Genomic DNA, 22,188 nt, shown 5'->3' with positions numbered 1-22,188 from the left:
CGGGAAACACATAAATATTTTCTACGATTTGTTTTTATGAAACACTGATAGTTTAAGGGTAAGTCAAATTTTTAATTTAATTCCAAAATAACGTTAAATGAATCCTGATAATAAAATAAATTTTTACATCAAATTTATTATCTGCATAGATTGAAACTTTTTTTAAGTGATTTTAGTTATTTTTACATTTTTCGTAAATGATACTAAAGACAAATAGATCTAACAGAAAGTGAAGGAGATGAAGGGTTTGATTCATATTGCCGTTGATTCAACCTTCCCCGCATCTCATTGGTTATTAGTGTATAAAGGACTCAAGGTTTACTCGTTTTGAATATTGAAAGTGAACTTTTTTACTTTCGGGTTCGGCGCTCGTATAGGTTGGGGGAGTCGAGGCCACGTTCTACACATCCTCTCCTTTAATTCAAGCAGAATGCCTCAGAAAATAACCTGTTAAAGATTCCACGTAGAAATCTAATCTATTATTAATATCTCCTTTAAAAGAATTATGGTGTAATTTCTAAAAGCATTCCCTTCCAGGTGCCTCAATTCATTCAAATGAACAAACCGAATTGGCTAAACCAGTCTTTTAGAGTTAAATTAAAACAGATACTAAAGTAATATTAAAGTAGAGTGATCACTGATTGGTCCCCAGCCAAAGAAGCGTAGTAGTGAAAAAAGATCGAGATTTTGTGTTGTATTCATGATACTTGATACTCCAATGCCTCATTTTCTGTTATTTTTATATTTGCCCTTGAAAACAGTTGCTTTTCATGCCCATGAATCGCGACTATTTCTGATTGAACCTCTGTATTTCTATTGATAACTGATTTTCAGACCTACAGAAACAGTTGTAAAGGTTTAAAATGTACTTGTAGATACGTTGTATCACTGTCAGAATAATTTACACATACAGCAGCAGCAGAGTGAGTGGGCAGACCTTAGCGCCTGTTTTTGTTAGTGATATTCGTTGTTTCACTGTCAGCGTGCTACAGATCGTGAAACCACGGAATATGAAATTTTTCATTACTTCTATTTTTTTCAGACTAGCAACATGTCAAATGTTATTGCGACAATCGTATTTTCTATTACGCTTTATATCATTCTGGAAAAATTTGATTTATTTGAGAGTTCAGCATCTAATATCGTTAATTCAGCCTTCATGTTTATGTTATGGAATATCGCGTGTTTTGGGTTAATAGCTCGTACCGTTTGCGTGTGCTTGAATTTCGCCGGTCAAATATATCCTAACGAAAATATATCTGACCCTAATTCAAACCATATTAATAAACTTCCAATGATTTCATTTCGATTCGTTACACGTGGAGATTATCCGAATGTGATTCGAAGAAGTATCGTTCAATGCTTGTCCGCTTGTAAAAGTGAAAATCTCGCAGATTTTGTCATCGAAGTTGTGACCGAGAAACCCATTGATGGATTGAAGTTAGGATGTGACGAAGTCAAGGTTACGCAAATAGTTGTGCCTTCAAGTTACAAAACTCGAACAGGAGTTTTGTATAAAGGTCGTAACCTTCAATACTGCCTGGAAGATGACGTCAGTAAATTATGTAACTAAATTTTCAAATTAATAAGATTTAAAGCGACATTATTATCGAAATATGTAAGCCAACGAAAAGGTTGCTTCCCTCATCAGTCTGGGAAATAAGGATATTTTTTAAACTAGTCCTTGGGACCATGCAGTGACCCCTCTAGTGTCCGAAATAATAAACTGGTCTCCGGACTGGTCCCCGCCTTTGTTCTACTATAGATTTGCAATTAATAAACTGGTCCCGAGGACCAGTAACCCCAACTTCTTCAATTTAAAATCTAGTCCAAGCAATTAATGGTTTTGGACCAGAGGAAGTGTGCTATTTCCCAGACTGCCCCGCCCCCCATAGCCGTACAGTAAGACACACCTTATCTGTTTTATCTATTTGCAATTGATAGTACCCACATTAGCCAACTAATTCCGTCGTATTAGCTCCAGATGACTGGATTCTGCATTTGGACGAAGATAGTCACGTTACTGGCGACACAATCAAGGGTATATCTCAATTCATCTTACGGAACAAGTACTCTTTCGGAACTGGAGGCATTACGTACGATCCTGAAAATATCACTACCTGTCCTTTGAGATTACTCATGACTCAGAGACTCATGAACGATTTTGGATTCATTAGAATGTCAACGGTTTTATTTGACTCCCCCTTAGCGCATATTAAAGGCTCAATGTTTATAAGTAAAGTTAGCGCTGAGAAAGATGTGGGTTTCGATCATGGCGCAAATTCGTCTGTACTTGAATTTTCGTATTTTGCTTTCGTGGCATACGCCAAGGGTTATCGAGTTGGATGGATAAATGGCGGATTGGTAGAGCAGGGTGTTTTAAGTATATTTGAATACTATAAACAACACGCTAGAATCATTTTGGGTTTTATGTTAATCGTAAAAGACCAGGATTTAAATTTTAAAACAAGAGTATCAACTTTCCTAACGTCTTTCAGTAAATTTATGTGCTTCATTCCGTACATTTTTAATTGCATCTTTTGCATACTTAATTACGAAGAATATCCGGGTTATTTGTACCCATTATTAATTCTTTGTATCTCTTACGATATTTACGCCGGTGTTTATTGTTTATTTATATACAATTACACAAAGAAAAATGCCAAATTTTACACGTTACTGTTATTGAACGTGTTATTTGGTCCAATTTATTTTCCCATTGTAATGAGTTGCTCTTTTATCAAGGCGTTACTCGAAAAAAATATTAGGTTTGAAGTTACGATTAAGGAATGATTTAATTAATGTTAATTTTAACGTATTAATTATGCAGTGTTTCTGATTAGTCTGCTTGAAATCAATTAAAGGGTTTCTGTTCTTTGGGTCAAGTTGAGTGTGAAGTGTCGAAGAACATGTGCTTTCAACTCAGTTTGAACTAAGGAACACACGCTTTAATCTTTTTCAGACTTATCAGACATCACCCTGTATAGTTAAAGGGATAGTTCCGATTAATTTCAACTACCAGTTTTAATAGTTTAAATATTATAAGTTAGTTTTGTAAAACGGAGAGTACCATTTTTCAAAATCAAATAAATACTGTTCATCATAGTTAAGGTACTTCTTATTGTAATACTTTCGGTATATATATAGAAGAATACGTGCTGTATTTTCACTTAATTGAAGTCTGGTAGTGGGATGAACCTTGGAAAAAAGAGGAAGTGGTAAAAAGTGGCACGTATAGGGGTAATGAAGTCGCGCTAGCCGAGGCATAAAAGAAATTCGTGCAATGAAGGTATTAAAGACTCAGAGAGGCGTGAGTGATATTAAGCGCTGCTATATAGCTATCCCAGCACTTTCAGCAAAAATGGGGACCGCCTGCTCATAATAAGAGCTAACCTCCTCTTTCATAAGGCTATCATTCTTTTCGTAAGTATGGGTGAAAAATGATATTTGCTAATAGAAAGTATCTTTAAATAGAGGGTTTTGGATTTGAAGTAAAGTCATGCATAGGTCTACTGTGATTTCTATCTCTACCCGTAACCCTATTCGACCAAGTAAGGGAAAGGAAAATCACAGTAGATGGCGCCATTTGTTAGAGAAAATTTTAAACGTAGATGTCAGTGAAATCTCTTCAATTTGTCTCTTAAATGGACTGTACCGATACTATATTACAACATTATCTCTTTTGCCAACACAATTCGATAGGTGTGGACACCTAAGTTACTTCATCGATAAGAACGCCATCTTTAGAAAAAAAATACACAAATTCAATGATCGAAACTTGGTGAAATGTTGCAATAAAAGACAAAATTAACCTCATTAAAAGTAGCTTTGTGCAATCAAAAACTTCGAGCTCAATTACTTTTGAGTCCTGTTTGAACCATGCCGGGAAGTAAGTTTTTTTTTTCATGAGAATAGGGAACAAGGAGCCTAGTTTTGCCACCGCGTTGAAGATATTTGATAGGACCCTTTGTAGAGACCCTTAATGTGATTTTGTGAAAAACGTAATCTCTTCTACATTACTCAGCCCTAGGAAAGAATTTACCTAATTAAATTTAGCTTTTTTTCTTTTGAGACTTAGTGTGGAAGCCTACGGCGTTCTGCGCGTATATTACCTTCGGTTTTGAGACGCTGCAATTGCCTGCAAGTTTTAATGCATTTTTTCAAATAGAAAGCTTGAGTATTTGACGAAGTTGCTTGATGTCTAATTTGCGCACGCCATTGAAAAAAATGGCCTGTATTATATTCCATGACAGGTCAACTTTTTATAAGAAGAACGCCATGACTTGTTATTTGTCAAAAAAATTATGGGTGAGGCGAAGTCCATAGATATAAACACCCTGTAAGAAGAATTATGGAAGATTTTAGAGTTGCCCACAAGTTGCAAATTATTTTCATTGGGAACACACGCAGTCCATCTTCCTAATTAGTCTGTCTGTACTAAGCCTTTGACAGCGCCTCACCAGGCGTCGCTTTACGAGAATCTATGACGTTTCATCTACGTCACTTCAAGACAAGCACAAGCTCTCATGGAACATATCATATAAACCCACGAAACGATCCAGGAGAAACTAAGTTTCATTTCATTCAAGGTTAGGTAATCGTTTCCCAGAACTTTTAGATTTAATCGTAGTTGCGTTTTCGATTAGTCCTTTAGGCCTATTTGGATTTAGTCGGTACTGGTACAAGGCGACCCTAGTTAGTTCCGCCATAACGTAAGAAAAGAGGACGTACGCTACGGATTTTGATCACGAAAACTAAAAGGTGTTAGACTGAGGGTAAGCTAGAGTGGGAAATAAGCCTAACGAGCCAAGCTACACAGACCAAGCTAAACCTTAGCGAATTTACGATAGGACGTACTAGTCCTTTCTCCAGGGAAAGAAAGGTACAGCACGCGCTGAACACCATTCGATAATATCAGTATATCGTCTAAGAGAGAAGCCCTTCTGGATTTCTCTTTTAGTTTCCTCATTTTCCCCTTAGCGTACATCGAACCGTTTTCCCTGAGACTTTTTCTCCCATCGACTGCTTCGTTACGACTTTGCCATAGCTCTTCAACGCGTGGGTAAAGACAGTCTGAAAAAGTAGAAGCAATATGGTGATACGATGTTACTCAGAAGTGGGAGGTGCTTGCATCATATCCTTTTGTTTTAAGAATTGAATTCAAACGGACATTGTTGGCTGCGTTTATCGAGAAGAACCGATAGCGTCCAATACGTGCAACTGAACGAACCCTTGTGATGTCCACAAGAACAGCAAACTCAAGCTCGGTGATAACCAAACATCTTTAGGGATCACCAATAGATCATGTCCAGTCTACATGCGCACCGCGATGTCTCGCGTCTTCTAAAGATGGAGTCGTATTTGGGGTAAGCCTAGACTCTCTCAGTGGGAGAGAGGGGTCGACGGGTTAGATTGGTTCCTTCTTGTCACGTGATAAGCGATAACCCCCCACACGGTTGCCAGTCTAAAAGGCGACTTCATTTCTTCTCCTTTTTCTATTCCTCCCTGGTTGAATTTATCTTAGTCATCGTCTCACTGCGCGTTTCGATCTAGAGGGAGGCATAGAACTACGCGTAAATGGTACGCTAACCATTCGTGATAGGGTACTGATTTTATGTTGCAGCGCGGACCCTTCTTTCTCTATGGCTTTGTCCTTTCACTTTCCGATAGAATAATTTCACCCAAATAAGCTTATCCCGATCCTATCCTATTTTCCAAGCTCTCTTTCCTAAGATCTCTTTTCTTTTACGTTCATGGTTACTAGCAACGTTCCGTTACAGTCGGGGGCTTCTTGATGAGCGTTTGGGGGACCGCGCTAGAGAGAGAGAAAGAGGTTTTGTAAAGAAAGTACATACTCAAATACTACTTTCATCCTCAGGACCTTCAATATTACGTATTAGTCCACCTCAGCTTTGTCAATTTTGCAAACTGACTCGAGTATCACTCCTAGAAAAGATAGAAAGCTAAAATCTTAGCGGAGTTTGCGCTTCGACTCAAAATAAAGCCTTTCGATTTAGAGGGAACAGATGGGGTTAGCTGATTACAACGAAATTTAGGTGATTGGTTTTTAAGTAATTACCGTACGAGAAAGAATAAATTGGGCGGTAGACAACCCGTTTTTAATTGCTTTAATTAAATGACATCGAAACAAAATCATTAAAAGTATACCGTTAACTTTTTAATAATTTTTTAAGCTTAACTAATATAAACCATCATACGGAATTCTAACCAATAAGCGATCGCAACAGCCGCGAGTGTTCCCTAACTGGTCAGAGTTACAGTGCCTTTTTTGTATTAAAACGTTCTTTGTTTATAAAAAAATGAGGATATGCAATACCTTTTCAAAGTAACCGTAATCAACAATTTGACGTAGAAAACTAGCGATAATATAAGCAGTATCTAGGAAAAACCTATTTTATGAAAGCTAATGTTACAGAGATATAAAGTATTGGTTATTTAAGGTTTATTGATAACGGAATAGAGTATCTATCGAGGAAAAGAAGCGATAAACATTAAGAAGAAGAAACGAGGCCTTTTGTTTGCCTCATATATTCCATACTCGATGATCCCTTAAAGGAAAGATAGGTAAATACGAGGGGATATCCACTTTTTGTAGACACGGACAAAATAAATAACATTTGTAGTAGACATGTTCCAAAAGTATACGACACTTCCTATACTTCGTAATTCCAGAAGTAAGATGAGACTAGAAGTGAAGGGCTCTAGCATTGGTAGTAGATCCTGGCACTAGTGAACAAATTTGAGGATTTTATGCCGCTTCCCACGCGCCTACACTACTGAGAAAAAAACTGGTCGAGTTCCAAAAACATTTCCTACCCCCTTCCGCTCAACCTAAAGCCGCAGAACACGAACGCCTGTGCTTGAATATAGTTCGGCCGTCTACCGCCGCCAGCGTCTCACGTTTTGGAGGGGAAATTCAGAAACCGCTACTAGAGGGCCAACCGTTGGTGTGTTATCAAGAATATTCACTTTCGCCAAGTGAAGAATTTTGTTACCTCGATACTTCTAGTCTCATCTCACTTCTGGTAATACTAGACAATTATGAGAGCTAGTTCGAGAACGACAAGCGAAAATTGTTTCTAATTTTGTTAATTTTAATAAGTACTACTACTAAATTATCAAAATTAGAAATAATAAAGCACCATCATGGATCCAAAATTTAATATCTACGAAGCGAGAATTGTCTGCACTTGGTTAACTTTGCAGTCCATCTACTTATTTAGTCTGTCCTATGCCTTTAACAACGCCTCGCCAGGCGTCGCTTTACGAGAATCTGTGACGTTTTCCCTACGTCACTTCATGACAAGCTCTCAGAAACCAGTGGAACAACACTTATGAACTTACGGTTGTACAAGTTGCACGTATAAATTTGCACATTGTTTTGTGTGTATATTCTGTGCAAGTCCTGTAGTGCTATTTTAGATCAAATACTTACCCCCTACTTTAACAGCCCCTGAAGTGAACGGCCCCTTGAATAAAAGAAAGCTGGAGTCGGTATCGTGGTAAATAACGACTGGTGATATATGTATAGAATGTTAACTTTTTTATCCCGGTCGCTTATTCTTTTCCTTCTTATTTCCCCGTACAATTGCCATAGGGATGAGAATTCCCTTTTTTCGGTTACAGTAAGCAATTTCCCATGGAACCACTCGCCGTGAGCTTCTAAAAGCCAGAATAAAATACCAACTTGGCGTTTTTGTACATTTTCCAACCCCAAACTCTCTGAATATTTTAACCTTTCCATCTATCGATACTGTATACAAATCTTGTATTTTTCGATGCAAGAACATTTAAAGAGGGGACTGGAAAATCCAGAATGAACCAACAGTAAATAGAATTAACGGAAAGTGAGCTGGGTGCGCTGATGGAGAGGTTAATGAGTCTTTTCCTTTCACCTTATCAAGTTGTGAAACAACATGTTTTTCTTTCAAAATACCAGAAGTGAGATGAGACTAGAAGTGAAGGGCTCTAGCATTGATAGTAGATCCTGGCACTAGTGAAAAAATTTGAGGATTTTATGCCGCTTCCCAAGCGCCTACACTACCGAGAAAAAAATTGGTCGAGTTCCAAAAACATTTCCTACCCCCTTCCCTTCAACCTAAAGCGGCCGAACACGGACGCGGGTCCTTGAATCTAGTTCGGCCGTCTACCAACCGCGAGCGTCTCACGTTTTGGAGGGAAAATTCAGAAAACGCTACTAGAGGGCCAACCGTTCTTGTGTTATCAAGAGTATTCACTTTCGCCGAGTGAAGAATTTGGTTAGCTTAGTACTTCTGGTCTCATCTCACTTCTGAAAATACTCAACAAAGAGCGAACAATTTCATCAAACCAAACTACCGCCATTTTCATTTAAAAATAAACCTTTAAAAAATCACGAGACCTCAGCTCTCAAAACGCTTTAAACAGTACTCATATCGCTTCCCGAATCGGTTTGGATAATGCGATTCGGAATCGGTTCAGTTAAAAACGGTTGTGTTTACACATGGTTTCAAATTGTTTCCAATGCGTTGGCAACGGTTCGGGCAAGCTCGTGTCAACACGGCTTTATTGTATTCTCAATATGGAGTTTGGGACCTACACCAACCGCTTTAGTCGCCAAAATGTGCGGTTTTCTACCTTCCGTCCCATTGAGCCAAGTCCCATTTTGCAGAATCCCATTGGACCGAATTCCAATGGGCCGTAATCCCAATGGACTGTAATCCATAAAAACTATTTCTAGCCTTTGGGCTAGAAATGTGAAATATTCGGACGAATTGGAAGGTGGTTTTAACGGGATTTCAGTTCAATGGGCCGATAGAGCACCAACCCTGCTCCAAGGTCTTTCTCTTTTCTCACTACTAGCTTCTTCGACCAATCAGCACTCTAATAACTTTTTAAGTTAGCCAATAGTGTAGGTTCATTTGGATGAATTAATCCATTGATCTGGAAAGAGAATTCTTAAGAAATTATGTTTCAAATTGCTTCAAGGAGATAATAATAATATTCAAAATAGATTTCGTATAGTTCTGCATGGTAATTGAAGATTACATTTTCGGTTTGCACGTGGGTACTCACGCGGTAAATATTGTTTTCGCTGGCTCAGAGCCTGAGTTAACGTGAACGATTATCCATACAGTCCTAGTTTCCGTCCCTTTTTAACTGTCCTTTGCCGAGGAGCAGAAAGTGGTAGGGCAAAGTTCGAAAAAGATATGCCAAGAAAGTAGTGGCGTTAGCAAAATAAAGCGTATGTCGTTGAAAACTCGTCGAAGCGCGTTATCTCTCGCCTTTCACTTTCCGCGGTGACGTTTCCACGAAAGATAAATCCATCAAACGGCCCCTATCAGACAATTGTCGGATGTTTGTCAGTTTTTGAAATCGACGGAACGTGCATGGCGCCATACTGCATCTGACAATTCTTCCTTCTTACGGACCAACGACACGAATTCTAAAGTAAATTGACTCAAAAGGGATACTCCGGGCTAGAATACTTTCTTTTTTAAACGAACCAACGTATAAATAAATTAATACCATAAATTGTAGCCATGTTTCTATCTATAATATTAAAAAAGATTGGTCTACAAGCAATTAAGTTTCTGTGATGGCGCGTAATGGACACTAAGCGTCTAAATTCCCGGACCCCCTTCCACGGGACGGAGGGGTATGAAAGAAGAGGCGGGTCATAGTGTCAGAGGTAAAAAGGAATTACGTATTTTTCGCCGTCCCCGTCAGCAACGTCATCAAAACGTAGTTTAAGTGAACCAATAAGGCAATTTAAATTTTTCATTTCGTGTTGGAGGGAGGGGCTCTGTACTGGGCTATAAGTCGGACTGAAGTAAATACTAACCGTTCTCCATTCCTACTTCTAAAATTAAATCTATCCCTGATCTTTTATAATTTCTTTTAAGTCGAAAGATCTTAAAAATATTGCCTTTTTTGTGTCTCTGCTCCTTTAAAAATGTCCCACATACCAAAACTTATGTAAGGCTGGATAAGTATTGTTCTGTCGTTTGACACCGGACGACGATGACCTAGCTATAGTGTATCGCGTACTTCTCAAAAACCCATTCTCCTTTCTCTGGAAGGAATCTGCAATCTATTCGCTTCCGTTAAACATACAACGTCATGCACGAAATCCTGAAAGAGGTTATTCTTCTCGATGAAAGTTTGTATTTTCCGTCACGTGAGCTTTTTTTAAAGGGATAGTAGCATTAGTAGATAGTACCATAAATTCAGGGTTTGGAGTTTTAAATGCCTGAAAATTAACAACTATTGTTTGTTTTGTTGAATGCAAAATATTTCGAAAATTGAAAGTAACCAATATTTAAAAATTTGTTTATACGCTTCTATCTCTTTAAATTAATGGAATTATGTTTTTATTCATCTAATTAACAATGAATTAAGATTTAAAATGTAAAAGAGACTCGTGTAAGATAATTTAACTTATGGAATCGCATTGGTAACGAATGAAAAAATACAGCATTTCGTTGATAATGTCGATGTACTGAATGCGGAATATCGAGATAGCTTGGTGCAGTTGAAAATTGATTTTCTCGAAAAGAACGAAGCGCATAAATCAACTGGCAAAAAGATTGGACGAAAGCGAAATATATAAAGACAAAAAAAGAATATTTTCTATTCTTTTTCGAAAAGTGAAAACGGAATATCAATTACTGATACTCGCCTACGTGATCAGTTTGTATCGACTACTTTTCTTCTGAATGATTTTCGCATTAGGTATTGCTCCGCCTTTGTTATCTCTAGAATGAACAGTTATATGGTAAGTGCATCGAGAATTTTCTAAAGATAACCAACAAAATTCGTAAACTCTTTCCAATAAGAAACTTAGAAAGAAAACTTTATATTAAACATGTATTATGAATAAAGTGAAAACTTTGTTTATTGGTTAAGAAAAGATCCGGTATCAGCTTTCATTGGTAAATTCGGCATTTTCTTGTTTCTTTGCCATAGCTGATTTCTAAAATCCTTGAAGATGTCAATTTTTACTTCTTTTCCTATTTCGTTTTTCCGGAAATTAACGGCCAACTAAGTAAGGAAAGAGTAGGACGTGTTCTTGAAGGCGTTCAGCAAGAAAACCCAATACATAACCAATATTATTTGGTATGTGCACTGAACGCCCCTGTATGACGAAACAAAAACGGTAATGCGAGTTTCCCCAAAAAAATGCGATGGAAACGAGGTCTTAACACGGACGGTAACGTACAAAACGAATGTACTGTTATTTGACTTGAAGAGAAAACGGGCAAAGAAAAACAAACCTCTTTTAGATTTTTTGACAGAGGCAATTTAATAGTTGGTTCTCGTGCCCCTTTTTTGGCAGATTCCGTAAAATCTCTTATTTCTCGCAGCCCCTCGTTGCTGCCAAAATAGCCAACTTTATTTAACGAACTTCAAAGTCCCAACTCAACTTTTCTATTTCGCATCCCGGGATTTTTCAGTTCGTGTCGAACGTGCTACGAGAACTAAAAAGTTCTAAAGGGGAAAATATCTACTTTGATAAAAAGCTTTGGCCAAATCACGGTCGAATCTCAAAGCGGGAATTCTCGGGTATATAAAGAAAGCTTGGACCGTCTAGTCCGCTTAAAATCAGGACGCCGTGATTCGATCGACGACGATTGTTAACCTTTGGTAAATCCTCTTTCTCTTCATCTTCTTTGACTTTAAAAACCCTCCATAGACCGTTAGACAATCCTGGAATCCTTCTTTCGGTTTCTTTTTTAGAGGATCAGCAATATGGTGCCTCTACTGACAGAAAGACTCTCGAAACCAATTCTAAGGATTGTAATTTGAATTACTTTAGTTTATGGTTAGATAGGTTAACGGGCCAGTCAACTCCACCCATCGAGTTTGGGAGCATCTAGTGGCAAATGTTTAAGCCAGGGATAGATTTAATTTTAGAAGTAGGAATGGAGAACGGTTAGTATTTACTTCAGTCCGACTCATAACCCATCCCTTCAACACGTAACGGAAAGTTTAAATTATCTTATTGGCTCACTTAAACTACGTTTTGATGACGTTGCTAACGGGGTCAGCGAAAAATACGTAATTGCTTTTTACCTCTGTCGCTATGACCCGACTCTTCTTCCATTCCCCTCCGTCCCTTGGAAGGGGGTTCGGACTTTGACGCGCGCCCACATTACTCTGTTCTCCATTCCTACTTCTAAAATTAAATCGATCCCTGTTTAAACTGAATCACAACAGAGACCTGGTTGAAAAGTTGAGAATATCTAACCTTCTACAAAATAAATCTAATAATAACAATAAAACCAAATGACTAAAGACTAAGATTATAGCGACATCTAGTGAAAACAAGAAAGACTATTTATCCCGTCGCTGCGCCTTCAAGTTTTATAATAAACCACAGTTGCGTTCTTCTCAAGTCACACCAGGTTCCGTTTGATCACCAAGGGCCCCACTAGACGGTAAAAAGCCCACGAATGAAATTGGCTTTTGAAGTACGTCATACGAAGCCTCGCGCCAGTCCCTAATATTAGGCAGAAGGGATTTAGTGAAGTTGTCGAGAATTTTCTCTTTCCTCCCAAGAAAATGGCAAACCCAATGGGATCGTGCCAAGGAATAGGGGAAGAGAAAAAAAAGTTAAAAAATATTAGTAATCGATATTTTTCCGTATAGTGGTCCTCCATAACTACGTTTTGGGAGAAAAGTCGCGGTTGAAGCTAATAGACCATGGGTCTGAACCCCGCAACCATTCTCTTTCCTTCTCCTGTTCAAGAAGTGTATGAATACCTCCTTTAAAGTTTTCGAAATCTCTCATTGGGATCAAGGGCAAATAGATTTAACAAAAAGTGATGTAGCAGAGCGTGACCACTGACCCAATGACAAAATGTTTATTCCCACCAAGGTTTAGTGGGATAAATCAACTAAGAAATAACGGGAAATGAGGCTTTAAGTTGCACGTTGCTTCTGTGCTCGTGAAAAACCAGACATCTCATGGAAAACTAGCGCAATGAGATCGCAAATTATGGACAGACGAAAATACAATGGGTTTCAGAAAGGACTGAACTAAAATGAGTTAATTCTATGGTAGATGTTTTTCAGTCGAAAATGTAGCTTCTATGACACCCTAAGAAAGTTATGATTTAGAGTGTTTTACGTATGACCCTTATTTAAATTAGCTGTGTATTTCAGTTTCTTAATTATTAAATTTAAAGGGTAATCCGTAAAACACTCTAACCATAACTTGCAGTAGTTTACTTCAAGGGATGTTTTCATAGACTTCTACTGTTCGGGGAAAAAGGAATAGACAGTGGTAGTCACGTTTCAATCTTATACTTTTGTTACGCATTAAAGATAGACCGTTCGTTATGTTTGTTGCGCTTGTATATTTCTTTTGGGGAGAGAGGTTCTCCGTGTGAGGAAGTAGTCAATCTAATAATACGCGAGTGTAGAATCACATCTCGATATTCTTCAACAAGGGAACGAACCATAATGGATATTTTGGTCTGAAATACGAGATTTTCTGAATGTCTACCAGCAAGTTAATGGCTCTTTCAAGAAAGAGCCTTCTTTTTTTCTTCATTTTTTGACTTACTCTTAGTTAAAGGGATTGTGGAGTTTAATCGCGATTACCGTTACGTTTTTGGTAGTTTTAAATGCTACCAGTTTCTGCACGGATAAGGGTTGCCAGAAGAAGGATGACACTCTGCATCCTCTTAATATTTTAGTTATGCAACATGATTCTTCCCAGGCTGACCCCTTTTGGTTTGCACTCCCGCTCATCATACTTCAGATGGACATTCATTGCACCGTGCTAGGGTGAATTCTATAATTGTTTGGTACTAAATCCTCAGCAATCAACCCACAAACCTTGAAGTGGGTCAAAAATCGACCTTAAGCACGCCTTGGTAAATAGTTAAGCGCTAATAGAGTAACAATGAGGGAACTATTTATCGCTTATTTGATTCGGTCTAGTAACCTTCCTCCAAATGTTCCGATGTTGGGATGAAGTGTGTTACAATTACCCCGCTTTTTGGGGCATACTTCTCTCTAAGAGAAGTATTATGTACTTCTGGTGTTGTCATTGGATGATGGAAAAGTTACGTTGGTCGCGATTGGCGTTTGCTCTAAGAAAAGTACGAAGTTACGACGTGAGGTATGGAATTGCTCAAGCAACTCTCTATCATAGTGTTCACTATCTCTTTAATGTCGCTGCGTTCGCTTAACCAACAAAAAATCCTCGGTGAATTTGCGCGAATAAACAAAATAATCGAAGATAAGCAATAAGGCTATGAACTTCTCAGTTTGAGAAAGAAACAAATGTATTTGGTAAGGTTGCATGTGCGCTTTAGGCACTGAAAAAAAGAAATAGCGGACCAGTCTTATCCTCTTGAGGTTCCACGGGAGAATTTCATCTAGATCCATACCAGACTGAAGCCGGAACAGGAACAGCCAATAAGAAGAGAAAGGGCAGGGCAGTAAAGGAGGAAAAAAACACCTAAACGGGGAACGACATTGGCAGTGGCACGGAGTAATCACGAGCATAGCCGAGGCTTAATGAGCCCGCGAAATCGATATCAGTTTGGACAAAGTCCCTTTCAATTCTTACAACGCCTCTCCCGCACTCTTCTTTACCAGCAACTATTCCCCATCGTCAGTTGCCCGACTGTTCTTTTTAGCCACATCGTATTATGTACATCTACGATGAGGCTCTTAGTTTGACCTGGCCTGTTGTAGTACTCGTATGCGTGCCAGAATTCCCGCCTTTGGCGGTATAAAACTTTTCGTTCGTCATTGAAGGGAAAGAGAAAGGGAGAGAATTGTGTTGACGTGATATTTTTCGTTCGTCTACTTGTAAGGAAGGGAATTATGGTAGTAAGATTAAGACGTATACTCTCCCTTTAAAATTCCTGTCCCCGTCGACAATAAGGATTTCACGCTTTAGGTTGCGTCGTCGATAAGCATTCAGCTGACCGAGGTTCGATTCCCGCCGGTGGAACTAATATTTGTGTAGAAATCTGGTCTCTTTTGAATAATGCATTGAAGTTCAATTCATAACTCAGGTTGTACAGCTGAAAGCTTAGCGCAGTTGATAGCGCGCTAGTAAGCCAAACCGCGAACCCCGGTTCGAATCCCGGCGAGGAAAATGTTACTTATATGTGAAAATCATCGCTCTTTTAAATGGCGCATCGCGCTTTGGTATATTGAAGTTCAATTTATCATGTAAGTTATTCCAGTGGTGTGGTGGCTCAATTGGTAGAGTCGTCAATATACACACCACGGGGCCGGGTTCGAACCCCGGTGAAGGCGAGAGCCAAAAACAAAAACAAAATCTGGCTGAGATGAATTGGCGCCATCTCCTAGTCCTGCCTAAACATGGGAAGTCGGAAAACGGGGGGGTGGGGCCCCCCCGGCATTTTTTTTCTCTATGATTCTTAACTTTGTTTTTGTTTTTATTCTAGCTTACTAACTTAGGGGGGGGGCTCTATATATAGTAGTAAGCTAGAATAAAAAAACAAAAACAAAGTTAAGAATCATCGAAAAAAAATGCCGGGGGGGGGTCTGATGGTCCACGCCAAACGAGCGACTCGAAGTATAACAAAAACTGATCCCTAATACCAGAGGTTAATAGTTATATCATAATAATAATAGCAATAGTATATGAGACCATCAGAAAAAAGAACAAAGAGGTACACTCCCAAGCCCAACAGAAGAAAATAAACTATAAATCAGTTGAAACTATATAATAATTTTGCCAAATTTCCGTGGGAATTATCAGTCGGAAATCAAGTTTTACCTTAAAATTCTGGTAAAGGGCTTAAGTTGTATCAGGAAGAAAGACTAATGTCTTGAAAACTATAGTTTATGTATTGTAAGATTCAAGGGGGGATGGATTTGAATTCCGCATATTCCGCTCCGGAATAGCCCACTTAATTTTCCTTTTTAGCCACATCGTATGATGAACATCTACGATGTGGGTCTTAGTTTGACCTGGCCTGTTGGTAGTGGTGGTGGTGGTGGCGGTGGTGGTGATGGCGGCGTCGTGAAAGAGAACTGTCTTAGACAGTATAAAATTTTTCGATCGTCATTGAGGGGAGAGTGAATGGGAGAGAATTGTGGTGAGGTGATATTTTTCGTTCAAGTATTTTGAAAGGAAGGAAATTATGCTAGTTAGGTTAAGCCAATATACCCTCCCTTAAAAATTCCTCTTACCCGTCGACAATAAGAGTTTCACGCTCCCCTATTTTAACATTCAAAGAAATCGAGGGAAATTTTGAAAGCAAAAGCAAGTATTTACTGACGTTCTTTTTAGAATGGTCTTAAGGCACCGGGATATTACAATTATTGGGTGTTTTACCGAATTCTTTCTCTTTCAAACTCTTCTGACCATAAGTTCATGCTAGAAATTTATAAGAAGCGATAAGTGTGCATCGGCATAAATCTATGTTGTAAACTCATCGAGGGGATAATCACTAAAACTATCTTCGATTCGCCGGAATATTAGGGCTATTCACTCTGATTCACGGTAAATTATTTAAGCATTAGCACTATTCACTCATTAGGGTAAGGTATAGAGGGGCAATTCACTCGTACGATGTGGCTACTATTACGACTTTACGAGCCCTTGGGTCGCCTTGTTATATTTTATTTTCTAAATAAACGTGAGTAGTTAGGCGAGTTTAGCAATAATTAAGGTTTATTCAGAGAAAGTAAAATAATAGGTTCAAACTGTACTGGCGCGAGGTTATCTAGTCGCTATCCGTAAGAAAGTTCATTCTATCAAGTTCAAAGATGTAGAATAAGCAGACCAAGACTTTTGTCTTTGAAAGAGAAAAATAAGACGATGCCCGTTTAGAGTCTCGATGAAACGACTGGCGTACGAACGTTTGTGAAAGGCTGTAGGGCCAACGTCGAAATTTCAATAAGTTCCCGTATCTTGTTTCTTGGCAAAGCAAAAACTGTTCGGGTTAAAAGGGACGCTAACTTTAAATGTTACATCGCTTACAAATGGTTTAAAAACTACCATCTTGGAATAATGCACCTTTATTTTTAGATCTGTAAAAATTTATTTATGTCAGCTTACCATCACTCTAGTGTGTTTTACAATCACTTTATTTAAAGTATGGTTAATACTGGGCATTTCAAAAAGGGTAATTACTAAGTACAGTGAGGCTGTTCTATGGGCCATCAATTTTGAGTGGAAAATGTAACTTCTATAAAGACCCCCCCTCCCTCTTCACTTTCCGTTATGCCTATTTGCCTTTGAGTGCAAAAACTTCTGTTGAAGAAATGTTATAAGCAAATTCTCCGATGTACCCTTTTATCTTTTCGAATAACTCGTATAAATTTTTTTGCAAATTGGCCTTGCAAGGAAGAGAAATGATCAACGATATGTCTACTTTCTACTTCCAACCCGATCCATCCTTCCTTTGTGTAAGTACGGGGGGGGAAGATGGAAATGATGCTTTTAATCTGGCGTAAAATGAAAAGACGCTTTTGATTTATGCGACTGGGGAGACGATAATTAATAAAGGATATGATAGCGAGCTTTCATTCTCTAGCGGCGTAAAAGGCTTTGAAAGGAATTATGGGTGATCGTTCCTTTCGCGACAATCGCCATCGAGGGGTCGGTCAAATATTACCCATCAAATTTATTAAATCTATTCTTCTCATTGAAATTCTAGACACGAGTAGGGAATTATATTTTTTAGAGTAAATTACGCAATGAGCTTATGGGAAATACATTCATTTAGTTCCAGAATCCTTTGAAAATATTTAATCAAATTCTTGAAAGTGACCTTGATATGCCAGAAAAATACCTGTAGATCCTGATTTGCGTCTCCTCTCACATACCCAGCTTTCACACAGTGAGTTCAATAAAACAAATTTTAGAAATTATGACACCTTCATTGATATACTAGTGAACTCTAATCGTAAATTTCTTTTCTGATATTACATACAATTCCTTTATTATATATTATATATTATAATTTTGTATTGTAAGTATAGTGCTCTCCCATAACCTATAGAGTTTACAAAGGCTTAGCTATATCCATAAAATTTAAAGCATTAATAGCAAAAATCGGAAGTATAATGAGGTTCGAAATTTTGGTTCAAATGTTCGACACCTCCTTGGATTTCCTCCTGAAAGCGTTTGATGAGGAGATATCAGCTTCGAATATATCACACCAGCTCCAAGAGCATAGCTAGGGGTCATTTTACTAAGCTTAAAACTTTCAACCTCAAGTAGTGTTTACAAGTTGGCGACGTTAATCTCTCTCAAGTGACCACCATCGTCCTTACGCCTCCAGAACGGACCATCGTCCGTTTTCCTAACACGTCTCCCTAACCCGATCTCCACTAATTTTCCGTAAACTGACGGGCTTTTAATTGACCATGAATAAAGATCGTTAGATCAGCTTCGTTAAGGATTGTTCACAATTTTGGAAATTATAAGACTAAGGCCATTATTAGAGGTAAAGCATTGTAAATTAAATTAAGTCAAGCAACACGATCAACTTACACGCAAATTGTTAAGAGGACGTGAAAATCGTCGCACGAGTTAACCTATACTTTCAAAATGAAACTTGAAAAACAAGTGTGATTTTTTTTTCTTACGCCTTGTTTCAGCATAAATTCATAAGATATGTTCCACAAGTTTGTCACTCGTTACTGAGAGCTTGCATGAAGTGACGTAGATGAAACGTCATAGATTCTCGTAAAGTGACGCCTGGTGAGGCTCTGTCAAAGGCTTAGTATGCAGAATAAATAGGAGAAGATGGACTGCAAAATTAACCGAGTGTAGTCAATTCTCGCTTCTCGTTCTCGAACTAGCTCGAGCTTTAAGTCTCTAGTATTACTAAGTATAGGAAGTGTCATACTTATGGAACATATCATATAAACTTATGGTTTCAGTAATTTCTTAAACTGTCTGTGAAATGCATTCGATGGAACTTGTTTCAATGTGTAACCATACTTTCTTATCTTTATTTGTCAGGTTGAACCACGCTCTTCGCGGGAGTCAAGTCTCGTGGGACTTCCATCTGGTCAACTTGTTATTACACTTAGTAGTCACCTTGTTGCTGACTTTCCTCTGCCGCCAAATTTTAAAAATGAATAGAGAGTGTTCCTTCACAGCCGCCTTCCTTTTTGCCGTTCATCCAGTACATACCGAAGCGGTAAGAAATACGTCCCATAATGTTCTTGTAAAGTGTTCCTTATTCGCCACGTCTAACGAAACTTAAACCATCTAAGCGTGGGCAAGAATAGACTCTGGTTTCAAAACTCGAGGATAGAGTCTGGTATTTAAAGGCCGACTTCCAGCGAAAAGGGTTCTAGCGAACTGAAAACCGAGCATCGAGACTGACAATGAAGCGACCGTGCCGATTTTCGAAACCCCGCTGGGTCGAAAGTTGGAAGGGTTCTCGCTGACTGAAAGCCGTGCAATGTGGTTCTAGCGAACAGAAGATGAACAATAGAAATCCTTTTAAATTTATTTCCTCTCGAATTTTTGCTTTCCCCTAAAGAAAATTCTCTATTGTGTATCTTCAGTTCGCTAGAACCACATTGCACGGCTTTCAGTTAGCTAGAACTCTTCCATCTTTTACCCCAGCGGAGATTCGAAAATCGGCACGGTCGCTCCATTGTTAGTCTCGATGCTCAGTTTTCAGTTCGCTAGAACTCTTTTCGATGGAAGTCGGCCTTAAACCGCCTTGTTTTCTCAAGACGTAACATTGATGGGCATGTGGACAACAAAGACGTTAGATATGACTTTGGTACGGAGCTGGTAACTTTGTAGCCCGATCTAACGTCTTTGCATCCGCATAGCCAATAAATTATACATCATAACCTATATCAAGCGGACGATAATCCTTGATATAACATTAATTACTATGAAAATAATAAAAATAAGTCAGAGTGAGTTTTGCCAAAGTTCTTTTTTATTCATTGAAGTATGGAACCATTTATTTTGGTAAATCTTTTATACGGTACATCCATATTTAAAAGGGCAGCGAACGACCACTCACTCCCCCCCCCGTCTTGTGCATCTAGCAATTCATTTCTCTTTAGTCCCAGCATAGCCCACTCATTCAAGCGCTCACGGACGCAAGCTGCTCGCTCCAATTACGTGGGAAACACTGTATTAGGCAGGAAAACGGTGCATCAACACGAATTCTTTTGGATAAGAAAGCAAATATTATGGAACTATCCCTGCTCGTTTCAAAATTTGCTTTCCACCGGCTTCTATAGCGTCCTTGAGTGCGTGATCGAGTGGGCTATGTTCTCAGACTGGGTGAGAACTTCCCTGATAGGAAGAATGGTGTAGATTCAAGTAAAACAATAAGAGAACATTAAGAAAAACGCGAGTTTTATACGAAGAGGGGGTGGAATGAAATCCCTTAACTCCCGTCTGTTTTTCGTTCCCCCCCCCTTGTGCAGTTCTTTCATTTTAAAGGTTTGGCAACAACTGCGTTATGTTATCCGAAAGCTTTTATTACCCCCAACTTCTTAACTTTCTTAGATTTTTCTTAGTTTCTTTAAACTTGGAGGAAATAAGCACTCAAAACAAAATTTACTCGTTTCTTAAAGGGATGGTAGTAAACCGTAAAACGAAAATAGTTCTACTCGATCTGCCAACCGAGTAGCTAATGAGCGACTGTACCGATGTATAGTCTGCTACTACAAACATTCTCGTGACGTCACACCCTCCTATCTCTTACCTCGGTTTTGGCAACCATTTTGGAAGTCGTCAGCTCAAGCCATACTATTTAGACTACCAGTATTGACGTCACGTCCTCGTAGCTCCTCCCCTCTCAGTACCACTATTATTTTCTTATGGTACCACTCTATTCCTAGAACCCCTTAAAACGATGTACTGTACAATGCGTTTCTTAGGGGCGTACCAAGATCTATATTTGGAAGAAGTAGCGTTACTCTATCCTGGAATAGTGATTGAGCAATGTCACGTGACTGTATAAACGCTACGAAATTAAATTAACGCATGCGCAGTTCATCTCTTTTTCATGGAAGCCCTACATAGCGCATTTTACCTCCCTTTAAGACTTTAGTGTTAGAGACCAAATGTATATTTTACCTTATGTAACGCAAGGGCGATTTGTTTCGACTTCATTAGGGTCTAGTCAGGGCCGGTGACACTAAATCCCTGGATTCGCCCCCAACAATGGTAAGACATACTTCTCTTACGTATGTGTACGCATAGAGTCCGCTGTCACTACACAATCCAAGCCATATAATATACAACGATGCCCCTGGTAGACAACGTACCTTAACATCCGGTACAAAGACCTAAAAACCAAGCGAGTCCGCCTAGACTTGATTTTTGTTTTAAAACTTGTCGCTTTGTCTTTATTTCGGGAAAGGAATCCCTTCCATAGCAGTGATGATAACTTATAGCCTGGGATCAATAGTGTAGAGAAGACGTCAGCGGGATTTGCCCTGCTCTGGAAATACCGTCTCCCTTGGGAAGGAATATAATAGGAAATAGTCTACAAAACTTTTACTTTTCCTTCGTCGGGGTGAAGGATCCTTCGGTTTGAGACAATAGAGAGTTTAAGAAACTAAAACAAAATGTGAAGTGTAACGCGTCAGAACTAAATTAATTTTATCAATAATACATACAGTTAATTGGAATCATTATACCCTCGTGTTAATTTCTATGCGGGTTTTGTGGGCCGGGCTTGAGTCACGCCTAATAATTTTGACGTCTTTCTACCTGCATGTGATTTCATTGGTTGAAAGCAACGCAAAGTCACGCAAGGCGCAACAGGCAGCGAGCTAGATTATTTACGAGGTAAAATTCGTCATATCAAGAAGTGATATCAGGTTTATTAGGGAGACTGTATAAATTCGCCACATTTCCAGCTTTATCTCCATTCCAAACGTAGGTTCGGAGTTAATCCCCGCCTCTAAATTACAACCAGCATCTCATTGGTTCTTGGAAAGTCACGTCAGCGCGACGCGAATGAAGATAATTACGTATTTTCCGATTGAGGAGAGGCGAAATAGCCCGGCCTCCTTTTACGTCCCCCTTTTATTTTGAAAGGGGATTGGGACTATGGCGCGCCAATACTTAGGCATCTTACATCTTCTCTCTAATAAACTAGATATTACTTCTTTGTCATACAAAACGATTAGTAAGCTCTTACCACAAAATCCGCCTAGATACGTTGAGAAAATATCTACAAATAACTA

At 38.8% G+C, this 22,188-nt stretch overlaps 1 protein-coding gene across 1 annotated transcript in view; it reads left to right on the top strand.

The window, feature by feature from the left end:
• LOC149625153 (protein O-mannosyl-transferase TMTC1-like) overlaps window positions 1-22,188 on the top strand; it is a 67,707-nt gene that overhangs the window by 30,596 nt on the left and 14,923 nt on the right. The window contains exon 2 of the mRNA XM_089851928.1: window positions 18,974-19,154. Coding sequence (XP_089708054.1) covers window positions 18,974-19,154 — 181 coding nt within the window. The remainder of the gene's footprint in view (window positions 1-18,973; window positions 19,155-22,188) is intronic.

This window comes from Phalangium opilio, unplaced genomic scaffold, assembly GCF_054372755.1.
Source record: "Phalangium opilio isolate 3A_F unplaced genomic scaffold, DU_Popi_V2 ptg000105l_1, whole genome shotgun sequence".
Classification (NCBI taxonomy): Eukaryota; Metazoa; Arthropoda; class Arachnida; order Opiliones; family Phalangiidae; genus Phalangium; species Phalangium opilio.
This window is presented reverse-complemented; position numbering and strand designations above follow the sequence as displayed.